The following is a 23,938-nucleotide window of genomic DNA, read 5'->3' as shown; positions in this document are numbered from 1 at the left end:
GGTTAATGAGAAACCCGTAGGGCAGAGCTCACGACGGCGAGGCCGAAAGGGCTGAAGTCAGCCGCCCTGCTAACGATAGCTGCCGCGTGCTATCACCTTAGTTGTGGGGGGAGTTGACGGGAGCTTCGAGCCCCCGAGGACCATGGCGGGGACCATACTAGCCTGCGGCAGCCTGCCGAGAGTTAGGGCGATGCATATAGCGAGGTTGTCGAAATGCGCCAGGCGTGTGTGTGACACGAGGTCTAGATCGTTGGATGGCTGCCGGTTGTCTGAGACACCCTCAACGAGGAGCCTACACGGGAACGCCACGCGGGCCGCATTCGCTTGTCATGGGGTGTAGAGGGTGTAGAGCATGTTACGGAAGAGTTCCGCCTTGTGATGCTGCGCTGTAATCTGTACGGTGGCTGGTAGAGGGGCTCGAGGGGTGTGGTCTTTAGCGGTAAGCTGGTAATTATGCAACTGTGCTTGAGCGAGCACAGATCACCGCTTGTTGGTTATTCTCCGATGGTCCGTGATGATGGCAGGTGGTGGCGAGTCGGACTGCCAGCGTCACTTGTTGTTCATTGCGTTATCACTTGAGGTAATAGATGAGGTGAGTTGTTGACTGAGTTGTGATGTGCTGACGATCAGCTGTGCCTCTCCCCTCCCTTGTGGCGGAATCACGAGATCTGCCATGCCTCTCGTGTGCCGTAACAACAAGATATCCGAACCCGTAACGTAAAACGCAAAGGATATCGGGGTGATGGGCATCCGTCGCCACGTAGAGACGCCCCTCCGTAACAGGACCGTTTGGGGACATGTTTAACCTTCCTGCCAAGGCCATGCTTTAGGGCTAGTAGGCAGGACGCTTATGCAAGCCATCGGAAAATTGACAAGGGAGCTATGACCTCGAGGGGGATTAACATAGCCGTGCTGGGATTCCCTTGGTCTAGGTAGCTATTAGCTTCTGATCGAGTATGGAGGGGCGTTCGTGTGGGAGGGCAGCGGCAGCTAGGCAGGCAGGCAGTCCTATCGTCCAAGGTTTCTTTCACATTAGCAGTGACAACTGCATGTAGTTGGTCGTTGGAAGATCCCTTCGTACAATGCTCAGACGGGCAAGGTTGTTGAGAGAATGCCATTGTTGGTGACAAGGGACCACACGGTGATCCTTCAAGAAGGTAATCCAGGGTCCTGAACTGAGGAGACATGTTTCTGTTTTCCCAAAGCGAACATTCGGCGAGCAACATCCGACTGTCGAGACGTCTTGGGACTGAGTCTGAGACATGAAAGCGCCCAACTCCACTTGCTCTCGTGATGCTCTGTAATCAGGTCGCCGGAGCTCGCAATCCGTGAGGGCCCCGAGTGGTCTGTGTGACATGACCGAATGCCATTGCAGAGTTCCGCCATGAACGGTATCTCAAAGCACCGGCCGGACAAAGTTTCAGCATCTTGGCAGAGAGCCAGCCCCAGATCCAGATCTGTCACATCACGGCCTAGGCGATGGGCTAGGCTAGCAAACGTTTGGAAGACCCGCTCCCCGTTCCTGCATGCTTTTGGACTGAAGCAGGTCCCCGACGTGAGCCAAGAGGCCGACTTGGCTTTCAAGAGGCTGCAGGTCTGAATGTTGATGGGTCACGTCGACCAGGGCACGATGGAGCCCATGACCCGGATATGGCTGTCAGATAGAGTTGTATGCAGGGGAATCTGCAAGGGTCTCGGTAATCGTGATTCGTTTGCCTTTGCCGTGCCTGGATGTAGATATTAATCGTAGATCCTGTCTCAGTTTGATCTTTCTGTTTCACTCCCAACAGCAACAACCGCAAACACAATGAAGCACATTCTTATCCTTGGCACTCTTTGGACAGCACAGATTGTCGCCCAGCAATACACTTATACGACTCAGACGATAACAGAATGTTTCAGTTCAACACAGACCGACTTTGGCCCAGCGGCTCCCACACAAGGTCCTGACAAGTACTGGACCGTCGAGATGCCCGAGTGCCACGACTGCAACTGTCCTGACTGCGCATACACACACACATACACGACGACGCTTGACGTCTTTTCTCCCAGGGGACTGGCCAAGTTCCCTTATGAGGTCAAGGAGATCTACCGAGGCATGTCTACAATGCCTGTGGATGCGACCCCGACTGCGATGCCATATGGCTTCACTTCGGCTGTCGAGACTTGCAACATCTGTGGTGATGAGCCCATAGTTGCAACCATGACCTATCCTCGGGGCGGAAGCCCATACCGAGAGAATGTTCCCGTAGCCACGGGTGTTGTGGAAACCAAGTTCGAGCGACCCTCAACATTGAGAACCAAGGTCGCTGGCGAGGAGGCTACTGCAGCTCCTTCAGGAGATGATCAGGACGACGACGACGAGACTCTCCTCGAGAACACTCTCGTTTACCACAAGGCTACTGATGTCGACGGGGTTGACCCTGATGACTTTTCCGACTTTGTCGAGTCTGCCGACTTTGGCATCGGCGACGGCACCATCTACGATGATGATGAAGAGGAAGAGGATGATGAAGATTCAACACCAACAACAGAAAAGTTCAACAACTTCCATGAGCTGGAAGAACCAGAGGCAGCGCCCTCAAAGGAGAAGGACAACGCGGCAGGCAGCATACAACCGCCAGCCAAGGCCGCATTGGCACTCCTTCTGCCACTAGCATTCATAATATGATGCGGCATCATATAAGAAACATCAAAAAAAAGAGAAAAAAACACCAAAAACAACAACACAAGAATGCATTCAGCGACTGGCGTTGCATATCGCATTGATCATTTTGGAGGATTCCTATGTCTGGTAGTCATGATATCCACGGCCTGCTGTCCCTTTAGAGACGCAGAAGAATGAGGGAACGAGAGATCCAGTGCCCGGGTGCACAGCATTATCAGGGGTTCAACACGGCCCGCTTGGGGTCTCGGGAAGGAGGACGGTAGAGTAATCACACCACTTAGATAGATACCCCTTAATAAAGAACATCTCAAAGGAGAGCAAACAGTCTGCCGATGCCAGTTCCCGTGTTTCTCGTGCTTGTGATGGAATCTTCCCTTTGTTCGACAGTTGAAGGGATCTCAAAGGGGTTTGGAGTGACCAAACAAGGGAGGGAACCGATTGGAAAGTGTGGCGTATGCACAAGTCGCAGCAGATTGGCCACCTTGAGGCTATTCACAGATCGAACAGGAGGCGGAGCGGAAGCCGGAGGTGATCAGCGGAGACAGATATGCTGGAACCCTTGGCATGTAGAGTGTTTCAAAGTCAGATTGGGGGAACGAACCCCTTTGATTTCGCGTCTGTCGCAGTTTTCTGACAGTGATCCACGGTACGGCAGAGCATTAAGAATGCTGTTTGATTGATTCCAAAGCCAAGAGACAATCATCCATGTCGTAATCGTCGAGTGAATCGGGCGCAGTTGGGATGTGATCATGGCAATGAGGTTGTAAGTGGATCCTGGACAAGGGCAGGAGATGTACCTAGAAAATTGGTGCCTGAAAAGTAAGGCGCAGACGCTACCCCATCTGGGGAATTCCGTCTCGTCTGCGATCAAGCTTAACCATCCCTATCGCTCGCTCGCTACCTATCATCCCTTAAAATAAACAGGCCAAGGGTCGATATTGATAATCATATAAAAGCCACCGGGACCAGCATTTGTCTAAGGGGTTTCCTACCTATCAAGCTAAATCTTCCCTGCAACAACCGCCCTTCAACATGCGGCCATCCACGGACCCATTGTGTTGTCATGTTTTGACCTCCTCCCGTGCACCCGACCTCCGCATCTCCCGGAAGACGGCAACGTCATTGCATCTCACTCAGTGCGCGGCAACCCAAACCAGCCGCACTGCTGACGAAGGCGCGAATAACATTAGGATGTGACCTTGTGGGAAAAAAGGGACTCAGTGCATGGATCTGCCGCAGCTGAAGGAATAGATGCCACGTGATTGGCCTGGGATACTCCCTTTTGTGGCCCCTTCCATTCTCCAGTGGCGCAGCAACAAACCGTCAAACGTCGTGGCTCTGCTTCTGCAGCATCCATCACAGCGGGGGAGAGTGCCTCGGGAGAGACTTGCCTTAGCAGAATGCCCCGGGCGAGAAAGTCGTGGAGGCTCAGCAAGGCACCTCGTTCATAGAGGAGGGTTCTGGGGGAGATTGCGTCTCTGAGGCTAACGCTCTGGAGGGCCAGCGTTATAACCTTTTGTGACCCGGACGGGAAGCAGGCGCTGTTAGTGCAACGACCCGGGGCCCTAGGACGGGACCCCAGGCTGCCCAGGCCCCCCCTCGTTCAAAGCCACAGTCAGACTGCCGTCAGTTCTGTGCGGCTCTTGTGGCTCCGGCAACGCGTGGCCAGCCAATCCTCTGGACGGAGGGAGTGGTCTGGGCTGGGTCTGGCGGCGTCATGGGAGGCCAGAAATGGAGTGTGCCGCTGGCCAGGGAACCTGTTTCGTCAGGGTTTCCAGCGTCAGTCGGGGCTTGCACTGCTGCGGTCGTTGAACTCTGTTGTCCGACTCGAACCAGAACACAGCCCAACACCAACACACTCTTCCTCTTCTCTCGTCCCTGATAAACAAATCCTCCTCTTGTTTTTTTCCTCCTGCGACGACCTTGACGCTCTTTTCCGCTGTCCTACCTAGCGAGCTTTGTTCTTTGGCGATTGATTACGAACCCCCTAGATACATCCATCTGCGCTAGCGTTTGCGACGACCGTCAGCTTAAGCCAGCAAACAAACGACAACGGCCACCCACAGCCTGATATTTGCACTAGACTCCCGGCGCTTCGAGCATCTGCTCGATCATAAAACCTCCCTTTTCGATAATCACAACCGTCCTCTCCATCCTCGTCGAGCCTCATAGCAGCCATGGCCATCAACTTCGACCCCGATATCGTACCCAATCTGAAGCTTGGTCTTCACTCCTTCCAGATCATCTTCTCCTTTGTCGCATGGTGCTTGCAGATTGGAGTGCTCAACGCCAAAAATGCCAAGGTGACTGGAAAGAATGGATGGACGTTTGCAGTGGTGAGTATTGGCTTCTCCGGTCGATCCATTGCACCCAGCTGACTTGGTCTTGTAGTGCTTCCTCTCGGTGCCAGCCTGGATCTTCCTCATCATGACCCCCCGATGGGAACGCACCCGCCGGTTCGCCCAGCCGCATGCTATGCTCGCTGTCGACGCCCTCTTCACCGTCATGTGGCTGTCAGCATTTGCTACTCAGGCCTCCTACAACGCTGAGGGTTCTTGTGGCAAGGCTTGCGGCATAAGCAAGGGTATTGTTGGTCTTGGCGTCTTGACCACGTACGTCTCCTAGCAGTCAGACTGCGGTATCCGTCAACAATCCGTGAGCTGATCACTGACTTTTGTGCAGTCTTCTCTTTGCCGCCACAACCTTTGTCTCGGCCTTTACTCTCAACTACTACCAGAACAACAACGTTCTGCCCGGCTACGACAACCGCCAGATCCGGGGCGGAGACAACATCGACCCCGACAAGGCCGCCTTCTCCATGGCGCCCCACGATGACGAGGCCTACGAGCGGGTCAACATGGAGGATAACGAGCCCACAGGCAACCCCTACGGCGGATACAACGGCAGCTACAACAGCACCACCCGCTATGGTGACAACAACACCAACCCCTACAGTGCTGAGGATGAGGATCCTGCCCGCTACGGCTCCACGCCAGGCCGGACCAACACCCTCTTTGATAACGACACCGAGTACCACTCGAGCGGCGCTCAGTACGGCAGCAACCCTACAAGCGGCGGCTACGACGATCACCCTGCCCACTTCCCAGCCGGCAACTATGACCGAACACACTAAGGTTCCGTCGACGGCCTTGTGAATGAGACAAGAAAGGAATATAGATTGGCTCTTTATTTGCACATGGTGTTTTGTTTTGCTTGGGGCCGAAAGGAACATTGACTCTTTTGGAAATGTCTTGCGTACGCGCAAGCTGGTGGCTGGGGGGAAACTGGGAAATATTTTTGTGTTGTACGGCAGATGAAATGTCTCTTGGCTTTTTGTTGACACGAGGTGTTTACGGCGTCATGAATTGCTCAGGAGAGACACACATGCGCACACTCTACGGAGATCAGGGGGGTCAAATCTTGGGATGCATTTGCGAGAGATGGAATATTTTGCGCGCACCAAAGGGCTCACGGTGCGGGTATGGATTATTCAAGTGCTTTTTTTGCAGATACTCTGTTATTGAACAGTTTGGAAAAAAGTTCAGTTGTATGTTGTTCTTGTAAATTGAGAACCGAGTATGCCTCGTAGCCCAACTCCCAACGCCATTTATTCTTTCTAGGAACCTAAGCCGATTTTGATGCTCCAAATATTTGCTCCTCTCTTTCTCTCCTATGCCTTGTTCAACTTGCGGATTCGCTTGGCGATATCGGCCGCCGTCTGCTGCATGGGGTTCAATTTTCGGTCCTTGGCCATGGCAGCCGTGTCGTCGCCGTACTTGGCCACCAGTTTGTCCAGCCACTCCTTCTCACGACTGCTCTGATGTCGAGGCTTCTTCTCCACGGGGGCCCTGCTCTCCTCAATCAGAGACTTGACAACGTCGGTAGCATCAGCATCGTCCTCAATGCCACCCCACTCCTCAGCAGGCTCCTCGTCGTCGCTGTCGCGGTCGAGGTCGTTCAGAGGATCGTGGAGAGGGTTAGGCTTCGCCTGACCCAGGATTCGAACAATCTTTCCGTCGGCGTCGCGCTCGACTCGTGCCTCGGAGACGATGGCGTTCTCAACGGTTGCGATGCCGAAGGGGTCTTTGGAAGAGGTGCGAGTCGTCGTGGCGCCGAGGAGCTTCTCCGTGCCGCCGGTGGGGGCCTTGAGACGGGCTAGAAGACCAAGACGTCGGTAGTTTTGTGCCAGAGTCTCATTCTTGTTCCTACCAGACCTATGTTAGCACTTTACAACTGGATAGAGGGTGGCTGGAGAGCGCACCAGTTCTTTGCGATGGCGTCGTTGCCGCGGGGGTTGAGGATCTTCTTGGTCCTGTTTGACTGGCGGATGGGTTGGCGACCCGATCTGCGCTTCTTCTTTTGGAGTTCGCGACCCATTGTGACGAAAGAATTTGTTGATGGTTAGGGGTTGTATCTGTAAGAGTGTAGATGGATAACCTGCGACAGGACGTTGATGTCGCCGCCAAAATTTCTGATGGCGATAAGATAAGGCGGATGCACTAGGCTGGAATAGGTTCCAGGGTTGGGGTTAGCAGAGCTCCCGTGCCGCGATCAAGCTTCATCAAGTTCTGGTGGCCTCGCCCATATACATCAATAATCTTAGTTGAATTTTATAAGAAGAAGGTAGAAATTCAAGTATTCTAACTACGAGGCTGGCCCCCTGAGCACTAAGAACCTATGCCTGCATCCCACGCACTTTCACAATGGACAAAACAGAACTGCTTGGATGTCGACCTACGGCAATCTTACGGGTCACGAGCTTTGGGCTGTTATAGGAAATTTGAAGTTTCCGGAGCTGTTGCGGGGGGGCATCACGCTTGTCGTCTCCCGTCCCGTCTTCGTACTTCTTACAAGCATAGAAACAGTAACTTCACCACATACTTTCACGGTTCATACTGAAACCATCAAGGCACTTGAATGTGACATCCTTGCTACAGTAGCCACTCATGAGGTATTGGGCGCAACAAGGCTTCAAACCTTGTAAGCAATTCTCGTATACAGCACTCTTCCCACCAGGAGCCAGAGAAGATGGTTTTCCTAACCTCCACCGCCAACATAGTCCCGACAGGGACCAGTTAGCACCTGCAATGTGATGCCATTTGAAGTTATCCTCCAGTAACACGGGGTTTGTTATGTAAGTAAGCCTGCACTTCTGTCAACAAACACTTTGTATCTCTTGTGACGTCGGTGCCGTAGGCCATGAAGTTTTAGAGACTGGATATCGTACATATTATTTGATACAGAGCAAGAGATGGCATCAAACTCCTGATATGAATACTGATAGGAATTATTTTGAAGAGTATTTAGCAATGAACACTGTTGTTGTGGGGGTGCCGAATGATGAAAGTTGGGTTGAATGTTGTGTGTAGATCGAGAACTGAAAAGCGATATCAAAGAGGACTGACACAAGACCTAGAACTTAATCCCAGCATGTTGTCTGCCCTGAATTCTCTTCCAGTAAAGGCACGATAATTTCGTCGAGAAAAGCTAGTACTGGGAGAAAGCAACTAAAGGTGATGATCGAGAATGAAAAGGCCAAGGGGCAATTCTTGTGCGACTCAGTTGGAGTTCAATATTAGCGAGTATATAGCCCAGTGACGCCAAGCTCTCGCTGAAGTTGTTCGATGACAGGCAGACTGCCGTTCTTCAATTGTTTGTTGACGATGAGATCCTGAAGGTTCGTCTAACCCATCGATCTGAACCTTCAGAGTCTCATGTGTGCAGCTCGTGGAGCCTACAGGCAAAGGGGCAAAGGAGGCACAAGAGCAACACTACGACGCTTATTATATATACCTTGCGAAATATATACCGGTTACTGTTCACCCGAGGGGCTTACTACTCGTGGTCAGCGAAGAAAGGGTGACGGGAGTTGAGGCGAGAGAGGGCTGCGGATTATATAGAAATGGTGCTTGTTGTTTGCCCCCTCTTCTATGCGGGCAACTCAAGCATTGCTTCCTGCAGGCCCTCAACAAGCACATCACGACAAATGGTGGAAATCAGAATGAGGATGTTTTTAACGTACATTCCAACTTGGCAGCATTTAACACACATTCTTAGCTATTCCCCAATCAAAGGATCAGGCAAAGAATGAGAAGAGACTACCTTAGAGCTCTGGTTTAGGTTGGATTATTTTTCCACTGCTTTAGGGCTCTTCTTAAGTGTAATCATCAATAACCTCATAGAGGCGTGTTAGGAAGAGCTGGCCTTAGGCATTCAGTAGTGGTCAGTGAATCACTGCAGCTGCCAGCTGCCGACGGCTGCCAGCTTGAGCTAACCTCCCCCTCTCACCTCACAGTTCCCCTCTTTCTTCATTCATCACAACAAAACAAAACGAGAGCAACAAACATCTCTTCGTCTCCGAGTGATCCTAACACCATGTGGCGTTTCCTTGATTCCATCCTTGGGCTCATCTTTGAGTTCATCCACTGGCTTGTCTTCGTCAAGCTTACAAACTGGGAGAAGGAAAGACTGCGTCGGATGGGAGTCGAGTCTCAGGAGGAGCTGGATGAACTCGTGAAACAGAGATGCGAGGCCCGGTCCAGTCAGATCAGTCCTGAACAGGAAGCGGAATTCCTACGCCGCCATCCACAGGTGAGTCAAGTCTCGCGACCGTTCAAGAAGGATCATCCGCTGATAACCTCACTTCGTTTAGATTCTCGAGGCCCTTCGACAGAAGGAGAGAACTGGTTCACCTCGTGAATCACCAGGACCTAGGTTAGCAGGCCTCTTCTTTCCAGCCTTCATCCCCAAAAATCACATATGGTACATGGAGCTCACACAATGTTTTCTCGGGTAGACCCTCCAACCTCGATGACGACCAGGATCGCCCCCGATGGTACCTCTAAGCAGGTTCATTCTGGTGACGAAAGGGGCGATGGGTCAGATCCCCGATCGTCTCAGGTTTTTTTTACGGCGACGAACCTGAGTTTGCAGATTCGGAAGCCTCTTATACTACTGGTCGCTGAGGAAGTAATGAAGGACTCGTCGGAGTTTGGGATACACCTGGGTTCAAGTATCGAGGGAGACTTTGACGTTGATATGGATGTGTGAGGGTTGTTCTACGCTTTCCTCTCCTCGTTACCTGTGCCTTCATGGCCCGACAAAAGGTTCAACGTCAATATTGCGCATCGTGTGGAGAGGCGTGAAATTAACACTATCTCTGAGATTTCTTTGATTCCGTTTTCCCTACTTCCTACTGTGATGCTAGTCTTATGGCCCGGAGTGTCGGCATGTAAGACGGATGTCAGGCTAGAGTACGCAACGCCCACCATAAGGGCCAGCAAGCACACGTCCACAAAGTACGTTGAAGTATATTATCGCTCACAAGTTGTATCTATATTGTATCCTAGGCAAACCAGGCATAAAGACGGGATTCGTGTTTGAGGACCAGGCTATCTAAACCACTTCGCTATCCTTTCAATTACGCAAACCACCTAGTCCAACCCTCGCATTCCCCCATTCAAACCTTGAACTTTCTAGGATCCAGCTTGTCGACGTTGGCACTCTTTGCCGCCCCGTCAAACACAAACTCGGACATGAGCTTGCCCGTCCCCGGCCCGTTCTGGATGCCCCAGCACGTGTGGCCAGCCGCGACAAACAATCCCGGCACCGTAGTCCTGCCGAGCAGCGGGCCGCTCTCCTGGCCGAACCTTATGTGCCGCGGGAGGTAGCAGGCCTGCTTGGCCTTAATGGGCGCAGCGGCTAGGATGGGGCTGATGGTGCCGAGGTACGAGATGATGTCGTCGCATTGGGCTTCGTCGCACTCTACCTGGTCTGCCGTCTCTGGGAGGGGGACGTTGGTATCGGGCTCACCTGTGTTGAGTTAGACTTTGTAGCTTGCGGCTTTTGAGAACGAACTTACCACAAGCATACGCCTCGCCAAACGGCCTTGCATAGATCTCAGGATCAACACGGCCCTTGTGCCTCCTCTTCTGCCCCATCTTGGCGCGATGCTCAGGGACAAAGTCCGGCGGCAGCTCGATATCTGTAAAGATGGCGTAAGGGCTGACTTCAACATCGTACACGACACTATGAGCCCGTAAACTCTCGATCTTGGCACGAGGCAGCACCTTTGATGTCCACGGCCCCGCAGCTACGACTATGTCGGTCACGCCCTCAATCGTCTTCTTCTCATCCGTCTCGCGGTCCAGGTACTCGACACTCTCGACGCCAGCCTTGGAGGAATTTACCTTTGTCACCTTGGCATTGGTGTGTATTCTTGTGCCGGCTTGCTGAGCGAGCTCAGCTATGGCTGTTGTGAAGTGAAGAGGATGCACCTGGGCTGTCTCGGTGGCACCAGGCGAACCCATCTCAGACCAGTTGTCGATTATGTCGTGGTCGACCCAGTCAAGGTCCTCAGGTATACTGCCAGCCTCGAGAAGATCCTTTGCGGCGCCATTCTGCTTGGGAAGCTTCTCCCAAGTCTTTCCATCCTCACTAACCTGCTGCATAGCCTTGATGCGGTCCCGCGACACGACAGCGTCAAAGCTCCCGCATCCGAGACGTCGGTAGCCCCATCTCCGGGGCCCGTCATGCTCGGCAGCTAGCTCGGCGTGCAGGCGGTATGAGAGCGGGACCAGGCATGCCGGGTAGGCCCAGAGGGCGAGGAGGCCGCCAGCCTTGCCCGAGGCGCCGGGGGCGACAGAGGGCGCGGCCTCGAGGAGGGTGACGGTGTGCAGGGCCGGGTTGAACTTGGGATGGCGGGTGAGGTAGTAGGCTGTTGTGCAGCCAATGATGCCGCCTCCTGGATTACCGTTGGTCAGCCATGATAGGTCCGTGAATGTGACAAACAATAGGTAGCAACAAGGCTATGAGTGAGAGAGGGAGCTTTCAAGGACAGGTCATGTGGGGAACTGACCGACGACGACAATATTCCGCTTCCCGTCCATCACGACGTCTAAGTATGTATGTATGTATGTACTGTACTATCGTTAATCAAAGAAGGCAAATGCCGTTGGAGCTGAGCTGTAAGCTGCCGTGCCGTTGATCAGAAACGCCGCGGCGTTTGGAGCTTCGGAGGATCGGGGGATGGTGACGTATCGGGGCCGAAGGGGCGCTAGTCCGAGCTGTGCTGAAGCTATCAGGTACGCGGGGCGGGCGGCCGACTCGATGATGCAAGCGGGGCAAGACGACGGAGCATTTACCGAAGCGGGGGTGCTTGCTTCGGGAGGGTGTTGAACCGACGGCCAAACGAATTGAGAGAGAGGCATTGTTCATTTGTAAGAATATCGTGAATGGATCTTATTGACGGGTGGTTTGAATGCCTGTTATCAAGATGTAGGGTGGCTCTTGGCGTGTCTGCTAATGAGAGGCTGTCCAACGTTATGACTTGACCCACGTGGAGCATTAAAGCCAAGACTGGCAGCTGAACTAACAGTTCATCTCGACTATGGTACCTACTGCGTAATAGTTAGCTGATATTAGAAACGATACAATTCCAAATACTATCGATAGTAGCAAGAATACAATTCCAAATACCATCACCCACTGACCCTCGCGTTCGGTACCGGTGTAACTCAAGTTCCCGCCGTCTCCACCTCGAATACGTCACTATTCCTAGAACAGGGCCAACTGCCGAGGCATGTGGAAGACTTCTGTCACTGTTCCGATGCCAATGGGATCACCTGGAGGAAAAAGGTCTTGCCTCTACTCAATCCTAGCTTACGTTACCTTGTGCTACAGAATTGCGCTTAATCATGATGTGGCGTGTTCCTGAGTCTCTGCCTCTGCCTCTGCCGTCACGACGTTGCATGCGCGGGCTTAATAAACCCACTATCCGAACCTCGATCTGTTCCCCACCACTTTCACCTCTCAACAACAACATCAAAAGAGCTGCATTTTTCCGTCTTGGCCATCGCAAGTTTCCATCAGTTGCTGCATTTTCCACCTCTATTCCTCGATCTCTTCCATCCTCAAACATGGCTTCCGCTACCAGCTTCTACGACTTTAAGCCGCTTGACAGTGCGTATTCCCCCGCTTCAAGCAGCTCATATCCCCCCACCTCACGGGATCTGTACCACAAGTCACACAATGCTAACATCACCACAGAGCGCGGCCAAGAGGTCCCCCTGGCCGACTACAAGGGCAAGGTCGTCCTCATCGTCAACACGGCCTCCAAGTGCGGCTTCACCCCTCAGTACGCCGGCCTGGAGAAGCTCTGGACCGACATCAAGGCGAAGCACCCGGACGACTTTGTCATCCTCGGCTTCCCCTGCAACCAGTTCGGCGCCCAGGAGCCCGGGTCTGACGAGGAGATCCAGAGCTTCTGCCAGGTCAACTACGGCGTCACCTTCCCCATCATGCAAAAGACCGAGGTCAACGGCGACGGCACCAACCCTCTCTGGGCCTGGCTCAAGGAGCAGCAGCCCGGCCTCCTGGGCCTCAAGCGCGTCAAGTGGAACTTTGAAAAGTTCCTCGTCGGACGCGACGGAACGGTCAAGGGCCGCTGGGCCAGCACCACCAAGCCCGAGTCTCTCGAGAAGCCCATCCTCGACGCTCTCGCTGAGGAGGTCAAGGCTTGAATGGTGTGATTGAGGGATTTGGTTTTTTTGTGTGTCCCTAGACTCCCCTCGCTTGATATGAGATACCCAACCGAGAAAAGGGGCGTGGATGAGAGCATCTATAGCGGAGCAATTAATAAAGGCTCCAAATAAGTTCATCTACTTAATAAAAGAATTTGCATGATCAAAAGTTCCTGTCCCTCTGTTCTTGTGACTTGTGATGAGCAAACTCATAAGCGTGATTCTTGTCTGCTCAACTGCTCATTGTGAATGGATGCATGGATGGAGCGCAAACTCACTGAACACGCTTGACTGAGTAAATAGAATGTGATTGTATTCTTCTCATCGTCCGAAGATGACAGTCAGCTTGAGACTAGAAATCATAGGCAGTGTCATGAGGCGGTAGTCATGTTATCTCATGGGTTGAAACGCCCTGTCTAAACAAATCGATTCCTTGGTCTGACTTTTATAATCTACACGATTCTGTAAGCTCTAGCCAGATTAGTAGACTTGGTAGCTTGCATTATTACTATACTAGTATCAGGAATCTCGAAATTAATAATACATTACATGGCCACTCTCAGGCACAAGTCTGTTGCATAACACACCTTTTCCACTCCCATACTCATGTACCTCACAGAGTTTCGTAGTAATATCTGGTGGCAACATCGTACTCCAGCAACACCTCAGCCTCCATGTGCTCAACCTTTGCCGCGACCTGCTGCCAAAGGTACACCTCAAACGCACCAGGCATCACACCCGGCACCACTGAAGCACACCTGTAGCTCGCCTCATCTTCTAAAGACAAGATTGTCACCAAGTTACGACCGGGAAGACGATAAAAGCCCGGCGTGTCATCGGGAGGGTTCCAGCTAACAACCATGCCTGGACGGATGCGCTGCTTGAAGGGGACTTGAGACATCTCAGGTCGCGGATCTCGACTGGAAAGGCCGTGCTGACCAGGCTTGTCTGAAGGAGCTTCACCATCAGTGTCTTTCCGTTCAGCCTTTGGCTTCACATTACTTGGTCGCTGAGAGTCAACATGGAGGCGCCAGAACTTTGACTGGAAAGCAGTAGCTTGTTCCATCGTCACACCCGGCGTCTTGAGGCAACGAGTGATGAACTCGGGAACTGGAAGGCGAAGCAGCTGCTTTCCCGTCTCTTGAGGCGCAAGGATCTCGGCTGAAACTGGAGGCGTTCCAGACTATCAGAGTTGTCAGTATTACTACAGGTCATCAAAGAATTGTGGGTTGAAATCTCTTACGTTCTTTCCAATCCACTCCTGAAGCTGCTCGTGAGACCAGGTACTTGGCTTTACAACATCGTACTTGGGTGCTACGACCTTGGGCACCAGAACCCTCAGCATCTCGCCATACCGCAAGGTGTTCTTGCTAGCGCTCACGTCTAGGAAGCTTGGGTTGACGCAGGCTACAACAACAGTCTTGCAACTGCGCTCTGCGGCAGGATCAAAGACGTGCTTGAGAACTTTGGTCAAAGCACTCTGTCGGAACGGCACGTACATCTTCTTTCCGGGTGCGGTGGTGCCAGCATCGATGCTCGCTCTACCGCGAATACAGTCCTTTAGAACAGAGAGACTAGCGTTGATCTCTCGTGCCTCCTTCATGCGCTCGGCTGAGTGAGCAGTGACATCTCGAGCAGCCTCAGAGCCAGCAAGATCAATGAGATACAACAGTCCGTCATCTGCCTGAGGGAGCTCAGGATTCTCGAGTCGAATCTTGCATATGGCGTGAGAGCGGGACGAAGAGTCGTTCTTCTGCGTAGATGCAGTTCGTCGGAACGAGGCGGCATTGTTGATGTGCTTCAGCAGCGTCGCTGCGTCTGTAACGTTGTACTCGGACGCTCCAGCGAGGTGAGTCGAGCCAAAAGAGTCCTCCAGGATAGAGACGGGCTTTCGCGAGTTGAGGAGGTCAAAGGCCGAGTTTCCGGCCAGCTCGATGATGGAGATGAAGATGCTCCGGCTGCCTTCAACCTCATCCGAGAACAAAGTCTCCGCGATGAGGCGTTCAAGTCCGCTGACGGTATAAGTCTTGCCTGAACCCGTCTGGCCATAGGCAAACATGGTGCTAACACCGCCACCCCATGCCCAGGGGACGAGAGGCTTGACGAGTTCCTTGTAGATGGCTTCGGTCGTGTCATCAGAGACAAAGACTCGATCAACACGGAAGCTGAAAGACTGTTCGTCGTTAGAGTATTCCGTCAAATCCAGAGATATACTCACAGTCAATCCAGGGGCACCCCTGAAAGTCCTCCGCAGCTCGTGCAAGTCGACAGTGCCAGCAGGTTGAGCTCGTGGAAAGACACCAGTCAACAGTCCGGCCTCCTTCTCATCCTGAAGCATCGGACGAAGGCGAGTAGCAATAGTGATGTCAGGGTTAGATTCTTCGGCAACGGGCTTGCCCTTGGTCGGGGCTGGCTTGAAGCGATCCACGAGCACCTGATAGCGCTGAGCATTCTCGAGGGTAAACTGGTCCATGGTTGCGCTGGTTCAAGTGACGAGATGAAAAAGAGGGGAGTTTCTAATTCTTGGAATGTTGATTATTGAGTTTTTGAATAGCACGACCTCAATCAAAGGCCATGGCTGTTCAAATACTCGGTGCAAATGGTGATGCCTAATCCAAGCTGAAGTGAAGAAGCGTCGACCCTCATGTTGTGGCGCGCTGGCCCAGCAACTACTACAGTGACACGCCAGGTATCACGAGTTACCCGAAATCAAAATTACCTAAATTTGGCCTCATATCATGTAGAAAAAAGGTGTTGATATGATTATACCATTCATTTTTCTATGGGTTGTCGTAGTAATATGTGCGTTTCGTTGTTCACAAGTCCGTTCACCTACCCCGAGGCACGCACATATGCTTTCATGATGAACAATTCTTATACTCGATAATAAATACAGACGGTGAAGTTCTATATATTCTCATGTTTCCAACACTCACTCCAACGACATCGGTGCGAGCGTTCACCTTGTGCAATGGAAAAAGTCATGTCTGTGTGTGATACCATGCAAGAGCCACAGCTTTCAGGTACCCAGAACTGAGGTCACAACTCCAAGGCAGCAAGTTTCAAGGCCTCATTTTCTTTAATCATCAATTTAAGGTAATAGACGAAAAGCCTCTTATGATCATTGTCTCAAGTATTAAACGTGCTGCCTAGTTTCCCCTATCTTGAGCAACCGCCTCTAGGGTGGATCATGAATAGGCAGCTCTTTTGCGTCCCGGTCTCGATCAACTCTTGATCCCGTTCGGGATTTTTTATTCTTTGGGGTCTAAAAGCCATCGAAATTATAAAGAAAATCCAATCTCTTTTAATATATCTATAAAAACCCCCATCGCTCTTCCTCGGCTGTCCTTGGCAACAGTTCTCACAGGACATGGGCAATATCGGATCGATTCTCAGTTTTCAACCCACTTGAATGGTGCAATTCGTCATGGGTATTCTCTTGTAGAATTTACTGTTTTTATTTTAAACTGCGCGTAAGCATCTGGACAAAAAGCTCATGGTCGGTTGAAATGGCGGCCTGCAACTAGTTGGACATGTTAACTTTAGGCCATGCCAAATCAACTGTGCTGGAAAGCGGGATTGTAGTTGATGGAACGGCATAATATAAGACATTTTAGATATGTATTAAACCACATGTTCAAGTGCTGGCTTCCTGGGCTATACCAAGCAGCTTGACATGACGAGTTCCCTACCCTCCGGTGGGCCATCAATCTTGACTCTCACAACAACCTTGACGAAAGTTGGCGATGTCGTTTTCAGCCCACTCCTATTCGTATACCAGACATGAATGTACTTGTTTTGATCCCAAAGTTCAGCTGGTGGGCGTGAGTTGAAATAATGTTTTGAGGCCACGGCTGCCTTCAGCTGCGAAGTCCTCCCTCACGTCTGACTGTTTCAAAGAACAAGAAACCTCGACTCCAAGGACTAAATTGTAAGTTTACGAAAGGTGCAGTTTATCCAGTTCGCTGCTGCCTACAAGACATGTAAGCCCAATGGGCGGTTGATTCCCCCTAATCCGGCGAGGGCTTTCGAGACATTGTGTGTCTCAGTAAGCCGGACATGGAGACAGGAACGGCAATGCAACCGGTGTAAGCCACGGCAGCTGACTGCGATCTCACGGGCCGAGAGAAGAAGCTTTTGGTGAGATGCTTATCAACATCCTCGAGGAGATCTTGCGATTGGTAATGCGCGAGACAGATATTCTCTCTTTGCGCTGAAGGGAGCTGAGATGTCTGGTGAAGAGATAAGAGGAAGTATGTAATGAAAACTTGACCCTAACGTCCAATTTCTTATCATTTCAAGAAGAGAAATGATCAATGCGTCGTGACGTGTTGTTCATCATAGAAACACCAGCATCAAGGCTGACCGACATCAACTCGATCAGGACACCTCAAGCCCATCATTGCCAAGTCATGACCGCCTTTGCTCGGCGTTCATCTCAACCACGCCGCGCCACTCACACGACGTCGATATCATGAGCATCATCGCTCGCTTCTCCCCAGCCTCGATTGGCGATGGCCTAGCAGCCATTTGGGCTAGAAACAAGCATGATCCGCGCACCGACTGCCGATCACCCTTCAGGGAAGCGGAACCCTTTCCGCCGTCAATCTTATCAGAACCCCCCTCCCAACCCAAGCACAAAGTCCTCTGTCGTGCAGTGTGTGCATCAGTGCAGCGCCCTCTGTTCTTCCCCGGATTTCCAGAAGCCTGCAATGCCACCCTCCCGCTAACCCCCCAGGAAGACGCGCACCGAGGCAAATCATTAAAGCGGGAGCCAAAAATCAAGCTCGGATCGTCGCCCTTAGACTCACCAGCCACTTGGGGCCGGTCGACAGCCACCCAATTCTCCAAGTTGTCAAGGTTTTCAACTCTCATGGCCACCGGCCCTTTGTCGGTTCACGCAATGGGGATATTACGTACAATGTGCGAGGTAAAAGGGGGGAGTGAGCTCCTAAATGTCATCGCTAGTAAGCCATGATGCCAAAGGGTCCACTTGACGGGGAGAATGCCTGGGTACACTAGCCAGTGACGACGGTAGGTACAGTAACGAAATCAATTGTCAGTCAGGAAAGCAAATGAAGGGATATCGAAGCGCTGCAACCCAGGACAGATGCGGTAGGAGGGCTGCAGAGGACTTGGTTCCTGCGCCAGGGAGTTGCAGCACCAACGGTGCTCTGATGCTGGCAGCTGACTAGCCCTATCCCCCTTCTGAGTTGTCTTGCTTCTTGTCAACTGACGGACCTCGTCCGACATGTCGTCCATCCTCTTGTGGAGAAGCGTAACTGTCACCTGAAAACCCGGAGTGCAGAGTCTGGGGAATGCGGGTGTGTGCGGGGAGATCACCCATGCCCCGAGTCCGATTGAACGGTCCCATGTGCAAGAGGAATGCCCTTTGCAGATGAAATGTAATCATCACTTGAATTGTCGGGACGTTGCTCGCGCATGAGACCATGACAAGACCAAGTGGAACTTTTGCGCCTTCAGAGCGGGGAGCCATGTTATGTTGCTGCAACTCTCAGACACCTCATTGACACCTCGTCTCGTCTCGTCTCGTCTCGTCTCGTCTCGTCTCGTCTCGTCTCGTGTCTTGCTTGCCTGGGCTGGCCGTACACTTGGAAATGTGCGATTTGCCTTCTGTAACCGTCCAAGTCTAGCCTGTATTCCCCGACGTCGAGAGTGGTGTGGCTTGTCTGCTAACCGCCGCCTTGACCATCCCCGACCCGATGCTCGCTCTCGGCCCTCGACGGCTTGAATTGACTGACATTTGACAGACAGTCCGGCGTTGGGCTCGCCGTAAGGCCTTGACAGTCGACTGTTGAGGCTGCGTGAACGAGCCAGACCCTCGGTGGCTCCAGTCCGAAACCCAACACAACGCAACGTAACGCAGGGCCCATGTGGTTCACGGCCCGCACACTTCGGAAGCCGGACTTCAAAGACATGACATGCCATCAGTGGACTTGCCGCTCATGTACCGTCAACTCCACGTTTGCGCGCGCAACTGGGAATTCATGACACATCAATCTGGGGACGAGACGCGGGGACAGGTCGCTTCTCCATGCTTTGGTTGGGGCTACGTCTCGGGGCCTTGCCAAGTATCTGGGGACGATGTGGCTCGGCCTCTTGGCCTGGGCCTGGTGAGAATGCCCCTGGGCAGTTTTTTAGTCAAACCGCCCATGCTATTACGTGTTGAAAAGACGACCCGGCACGTGAAGCCAGAGGCCGTTGCGACGGGTGTGAGGAGTTGCTATCCGTCACGCCCGAGTTTGCGGGGAAACCTGGGGACGTGGAGAGGATGCTCCAGAGTGTGTTCATGACAAGAGGACCAAGGGACTTGTTCCTGCAAGAAGCCTTCTTGCCTGGGATCCAAACCATGAGCATCAGCGGGACGTGCCATCATGAAATCCTGTGGGGCTTCACGAGATGGACATTCTGCGTTGCTGCGTGGGCCTCGGCTCATACCCAGCTGGGGCCCAGAATTTGCTCCATTGCTATTATTTCTGCAGATGGCGACAATCCTTCGATAATGGTGCAAATTTCCATAGCATGATGTCCTGTGTATCCTGAATGAAAACTCATGATAGAGAGCATCGGGTGATGGCCTCTGTCATGGTGCCAGGCCAGCCCGAGTCGAGAGAAACCGATCGTAGCCGATATCAAACACACCTGTTTTCCTTTTTTGCCGCGAGCCGCCATCCTTCTCTCAACGAGATTCGACGAGGGCGATAATCGAAAACTATTGATTCGCTCGGAGCAGTCGGGGGCCTGGTGCTGTTGGGCCTCGATCTTGATTCGCCCAGACTATCTCATACCAGCAACGTAGCATCCAACCTCATCTCAAGCCTGTGGCAAACCGGACATGGATCCAAACCCGGCGAGGGCTCGGTTGCCTCCCTTGGCGAGCCGGAGTAGAGTACTGACTGTGGCACTCTCGAGTTGCCAGTAAGAGAGATCACGTCTGGGGGACACGATCGGCCTTTCCCTCGGCATCTTGATCTCGCAACCGGGCCCTACGACAGACCGACTCTTCATCTGCTTTGTTTCAGAGAGCAATCGAGGTTAGTTAAACAAGGGTTGTGTCCAAGTGGCTCGAGATGCATTGGCAAGTTCAAGCCACTGGGTCGAGCGCCCATAGACCAAGTGGGACAAGCCCTTCAACCCGGCCCGCCGAGAATTGCAATGCGCGAATATACAACTCTTGTCTTGTCCAAGAGCCTCAACCAAGGTGAGACCAGACCGTCCGTCACCCTGAAAGGTGTGGCGTTTGTCGCGGAGGAAAACCCCCAAAGGACCTTGCAAATCTGGCTAGCCTGGCTGTTCGAGACCTGATTAACTCGGCCGAGCCTCTTGGTTCAGAGCCAGCGGTCGAGCCAAGTACGGATAGCAGAGGCACAATCTCGTCCTGACACGATGCTCATCTCTAGAAGCAGCGTTGTTCCCGACAGAGTTCAGCTAACCGCGGTGGTGGCCGCAAACTTTCCCAAGATCCCAGATCCCAAACGCTTGTTCTTAGTCGCCGTCGGGACCTCATAACGCACAGCTAGTGAGTGCTTGGATCTGGATTTTCCCAACAACAGGAATCCAGGACAAGCTAACAGACACCACCAGAGGCATAGGTGACTCTGCTAAACCTCCGCCACAGCCAATGGCGAGCGAGCACGGTTAGCGGATAAGGTTGATGAACAGGGACACTGACAACGGGGCATGCCTGGCATGGATCTGCCCCGTTGTCAGCGAGTGGTAGCGGCTCCCAAGCGCCACCCTGGTCTCGGTGGGAGAAATTGGGACAGACCAGGAGGGCTTTTTGCAGAGTACGAGGCTTAGACCCTTGGGGCCCGGCTTCCATGCAGCATCGTTCGGTCCTTCTAACGCACGATTCATCGTTTAGCGCATGTAGCTAGCCCGAGTCGTGGTTGGTTCGGAATACCACCGTAGTCCCTTGTCGTCCCCGCAGCAGGCCTTCCCCTGTCGATACATCGGTTGACTGCTTTCGCGCGTAGGACGAACCCTCCAAACCAAGAGGCGCCGGTAGTCGTCTCTGGGCCACGGCATTCGGGGCATCAAACGCTGTCGAGTTGCAACCCAGAAGTATACCGCGCCATCCGCCCACGAAAGAGGCCCAATTCCACAAACTCATCCTGTTGCATCCATCGCTGTAGCTAAGCGCCAAGGTTCAAGGATGCCCCTCACTAGGGCTTGACGAGAGCAACCCGCTGGGAGGGTTGCTTGCGAAACGCAGCGTTCATGATTGCTGCGCGTGTGTGTCGTGTCCCACAGTCCCTTATCCTGCACTGTCCATTCATTACGGGCAGCCCACATGGTGAGTTTGAATCCGAGTCCAGCGAACCTTGGCTTCTGACGGAGGCAGATCAATCCCATCCGTGCTTCTGGCCTAACACTGTCGGTGAGACGGATGGTTCGGGTTCGAGGCGCTTGTGTTCGAACCTGTGAAGTCCTCCGTGCCCTAGATTTCGACCAAATTTGTGGAATCGTCTAGGTTCAGGGCGAATATCGACAGCAGGAGCAGGAGCAGGGGCCAACTTGACCAGGGCTCTCGGATCCAGGGGAATTTCAACGTTCGACATGACGAGAAGTCTAGGAGCGAGGGTCCAACCCCCACCGGAAAGGGTTTCTGATTGCTATGTTCCGCGCGACCTCCCCTGTTCATCCTCCCAGCCCTCGGGATGATCACAGCTTGAGTTTTCCCCCAATCCTTGCCCGTAGGATCGGTACTCTTGTAGTCACCGATGGGACTCTGCATCTCTCCGTAAATGCAGCCGCCAGAGCTGACCTGTGAGATGATCATTGCCCTTTTTGATACATGAAAGATTCGCAAAACACCGCCAGGGCGTCAAGATTCGTTTTTTCTCTCGGGAGCGGCCGACACCTGGGGGCACGTTAGATTTGACGACTACCGAGCCACTGGGGTCTCGAGGTCAAAAGGGCCGAGGTCAAATTCTCTTGACTTGACGAGCATGTCAGCAAGGCAAATTCGTAATAAACATCAAGACAGACAATGTGTTCGCCTTTTGCGCCACAGTTGACGGTAATCTACAACATGAAGGGTACAACGTGTCCTCCATTACTGGGGAGTGTGTAGGTAGTGAGGGACACTGCGCGGTGCTTTGTTGCCACCACTTCTCTAATTACCGCCTTCAGCAGTACACGAGGCTGAAGTGAGCCTTGCTGAGTGGTGTACAGCCCTCAAAATGTCAAGCTTCGAGAAACGTGGCTTCGGTGCCTTAAGCATCGATATTAAGGAACAGGTCACCGCGTCTGGAACCCGCAAAGAAGCAGTAGTTTGTGCAAGAACCCGTCACAGAGCAAGATTCCGCGCACATTTCGTGCAGGGGCAAGTCATTTCCCACGAGGCGGGAGCAAGGGGTTTCTGGAGTGTGAGGGTTCCGAATAGGGTGACACCGCATGTAAGGGTATCTGAGGAGTTGTGAGGATATCTCTTTGTACCTCGCTCCTGTCTTGGATCCATAACGGACAGAGTTCAGTAATGCTGGAGCGACAGCCTTATCTGTTAGAGTGCAAGGTCTTGAGTACTTACCTCTTGGCTTGATATGATGTAAGATGAGTTTGTATCTCCAGCATAAACGAATGTGATCAACTTGCACCCCTGTTGTGACCCCTCCTGAAGTGTCTGGCAACCTGCGACAGCATCTTTGATTGATGCTTCACTCTTTTCGTGACCGAAAGAAGAAACTTGGAGAGAGTGACAGAGAGCCGGGAAACGTGTGGCGATAGGAGAGGCTGTGAATGGCTGATACCTGTGGTGGTGGTGAAGCAAACTGTTCAGATGACGAGAGCGGCTTGCGCGAGGTGTGGCTGCCAACATGTGTGAGAGGGTGTGATGCACCGTATCGATGAAAAGATGCCCCGAACCGCTGCAGATCTGGGGTCACGGGAATCAGTTGGAGAACCCATCTTCTGATCCCACAAAATCCAGCTGGAATACGGATGACGTTGCTGGAGCTCTGTTATCAACTGGACTCCAGGGAAGCCCGAAATCCGTGCGACTTGCCTGCGGACTGTTGCGCTTCCCATATCCTCACTCCTCCTTGTCCATAGGTCTGCAGTCTCCATCAGCTAGGGACCAAAGCTGGCCTCGGCGTCGTTTGTCCCCTTCAGCCGAAACGAGGGTCTCTTGTCTGTCCCTGATCCTCGGGCTCCCTCCGTGGGTCGCTATGGATATCATGTCGCGATTTCAGCCCACGCGGGCACGCACCCGCTGAAGCTGCACGAGCAACAAGGCCGGGCAAAGGGTCGGTCGCAAAGCAAGCTGTGAGGCCATGAATGATGTAAGTGGACGGGCGATCCTTGAAGAGGGGAGAGGGGGTGCTAAGTGGGGGAAGCAGCCAAGAAGCTAACTGCACAGACGGCTAAGGTCGAAAGCGGACTAGCCCATTGGATCACGGAAGACTGGTAGAAGCCTGCATGGAAGCTCTCGCGGGACGCCAGGCGTGCCAAGGTGCCGCCACAGTGACCTCCAGGCAACTGTATTGCAGCACTCCAACACGCTAGCCTCGCTAGGCCTTGGCACGGTCAACCACTGAGGACGCTGCGACTCCTGCACCCCGTTGGAGCCGTTTGTGCCCGTGATTATTGCCGCTCTTCGATTTGACATGATCATGGCGTGAGCTGTCGCTGGCTGTGATTATGGCCAGATCAACCGAGCAGTTGGAACAGTCTGGACGGCTTCCATCCCGCGACCCGGGCGGCCATGTTTGTCCGGCAATCAAGAGCG

The 23,938-nt window shown here is 52.8% G+C and overlaps 7 protein-coding genes across 7 annotated transcripts; 4 read left to right on the top strand and 3 right to left on the bottom strand.

The window, feature by feature from the left end:
- Positions 1-1,807: 1,807 nt before the first annotated feature.
- On the top strand, positions 1,808-2,671 carry NCS57_01150300 (uncharacterized protein; the record flags this gene model as incomplete). The annotated part of the gene is made up of 1 exon (XM_053061218.1): positions 1,808-2,671. The coding sequence occupies one exon, from the start codon at positions 1,808-1,810 to the stop codon at positions 2,669-2,671; it is 864 nt and encodes a 287-aa protein (XP_052909604.1).
- A 2,174-nt stretch (positions 2,672-4,845) lies between these two features.
- Positions 4,846-5,801, top strand: NCS57_01150200 (uncharacterized protein; the record flags this gene model as incomplete). The annotated part of the gene is made up of 3 exons (XM_053061217.1): positions 4,846-5,004; positions 5,060-5,280; positions 5,351-5,801. The coding sequence occupies 3 exons, from the start codon at positions 4,846-4,848 to the stop codon at positions 5,799-5,801; spliced, it is 831 nt and encodes a 276-aa protein (XP_052909603.1).
- A 537-nt stretch (positions 5,802-6,338) lies between these two features.
- Positions 6,339-7,045, bottom strand: NCS57_01150100 (Nucleolar protein 16; the record flags this gene model as incomplete). The annotated part of the gene is made up of 2 exons (XM_053061216.1): positions 6,339-6,873; positions 6,930-7,045. The coding sequence occupies 2 exons, from the start codon at positions 7,043-7,045 to the stop codon at positions 6,339-6,341; spliced, it is 651 nt and encodes a 216-aa protein (XP_052909602.1).
- A 1,998-nt stretch (positions 7,046-9,043) lies between these two features.
- On the top strand, positions 9,044-9,513 carry NCS57_01150000 (uncharacterized protein; the record flags this gene model as incomplete). The annotated part of the gene is made up of 3 exons (XM_053061215.1): positions 9,044-9,259; positions 9,321-9,382; positions 9,465-9,513. 3 exons carry the CDS (start codon positions 9,044-9,046, stop codon positions 9,511-9,513), a joined length of 327 nt encoding a protein of 108 aa, XP_052909601.1.
- A 614-nt stretch (positions 9,514-10,127) lies between these two features.
- On the bottom strand, positions 10,128-11,556 carry NCS57_01149900 (DAO domain-containing protein; the record flags this gene model as incomplete). Its single annotated transcript, XM_053061214.1, has 3 exons — positions 10,128-10,480; positions 10,530-11,411; positions 11,526-11,556. The coding sequence occupies 3 exons, from the start codon at positions 11,554-11,556 to the stop codon at positions 10,128-10,130; spliced, it is 1,266 nt and encodes a 421-aa protein (XP_052909600.1).
- An 816-nt stretch (positions 11,557-12,372) lies between these two features.
- NCS57_01149800 (Glutathione peroxidase) lies at positions 12,373-13,188 on the top strand (the record flags this gene model as incomplete). Its single annotated transcript, XM_053061213.1, has 2 exons — positions 12,373-12,628; positions 12,716-13,188. Exons 1-2 carry the CDS (start codon positions 12,418-12,420, stop codon positions 13,186-13,188), a joined length of 684 nt encoding a protein of 227 aa, XP_052909599.1. The 5' UTR covers positions 12,373-12,417.
- A 613-nt stretch (positions 13,189-13,801) lies between these two features.
- Positions 13,802-15,661, bottom strand: NCS57_01149700 (Kinesin motor domain-containing protein; the record flags this gene model as incomplete). The annotated part of the gene is made up of 3 exons (XM_053061212.1): positions 13,802-14,371; positions 14,432-15,361; positions 15,407-15,661. The coding sequence occupies 3 exons, from the start codon at positions 15,659-15,661 to the stop codon at positions 13,802-13,804; spliced, it is 1,755 nt and encodes a 584-aa protein (XP_052909598.1).
- Positions 15,662-23,938: the final 8,277 nt, after the last annotated feature.

This window comes from Fusarium keratoplasticum, chromosome 9 (assembly GCF_025433545.1).
Source record: "Fusarium keratoplasticum isolate Fu6.1 chromosome 9, whole genome shotgun sequence".
NCBI lineage: Eukaryota > Fungi > Ascomycota > Sordariomycetes > Hypocreales > Nectriaceae > Fusarium > Fusarium keratoplasticum.
The sequence above is the reverse complement of the archived record's forward strand: the minus strand, read 5'-3'. Positions and strand labels throughout refer to the sequence as shown.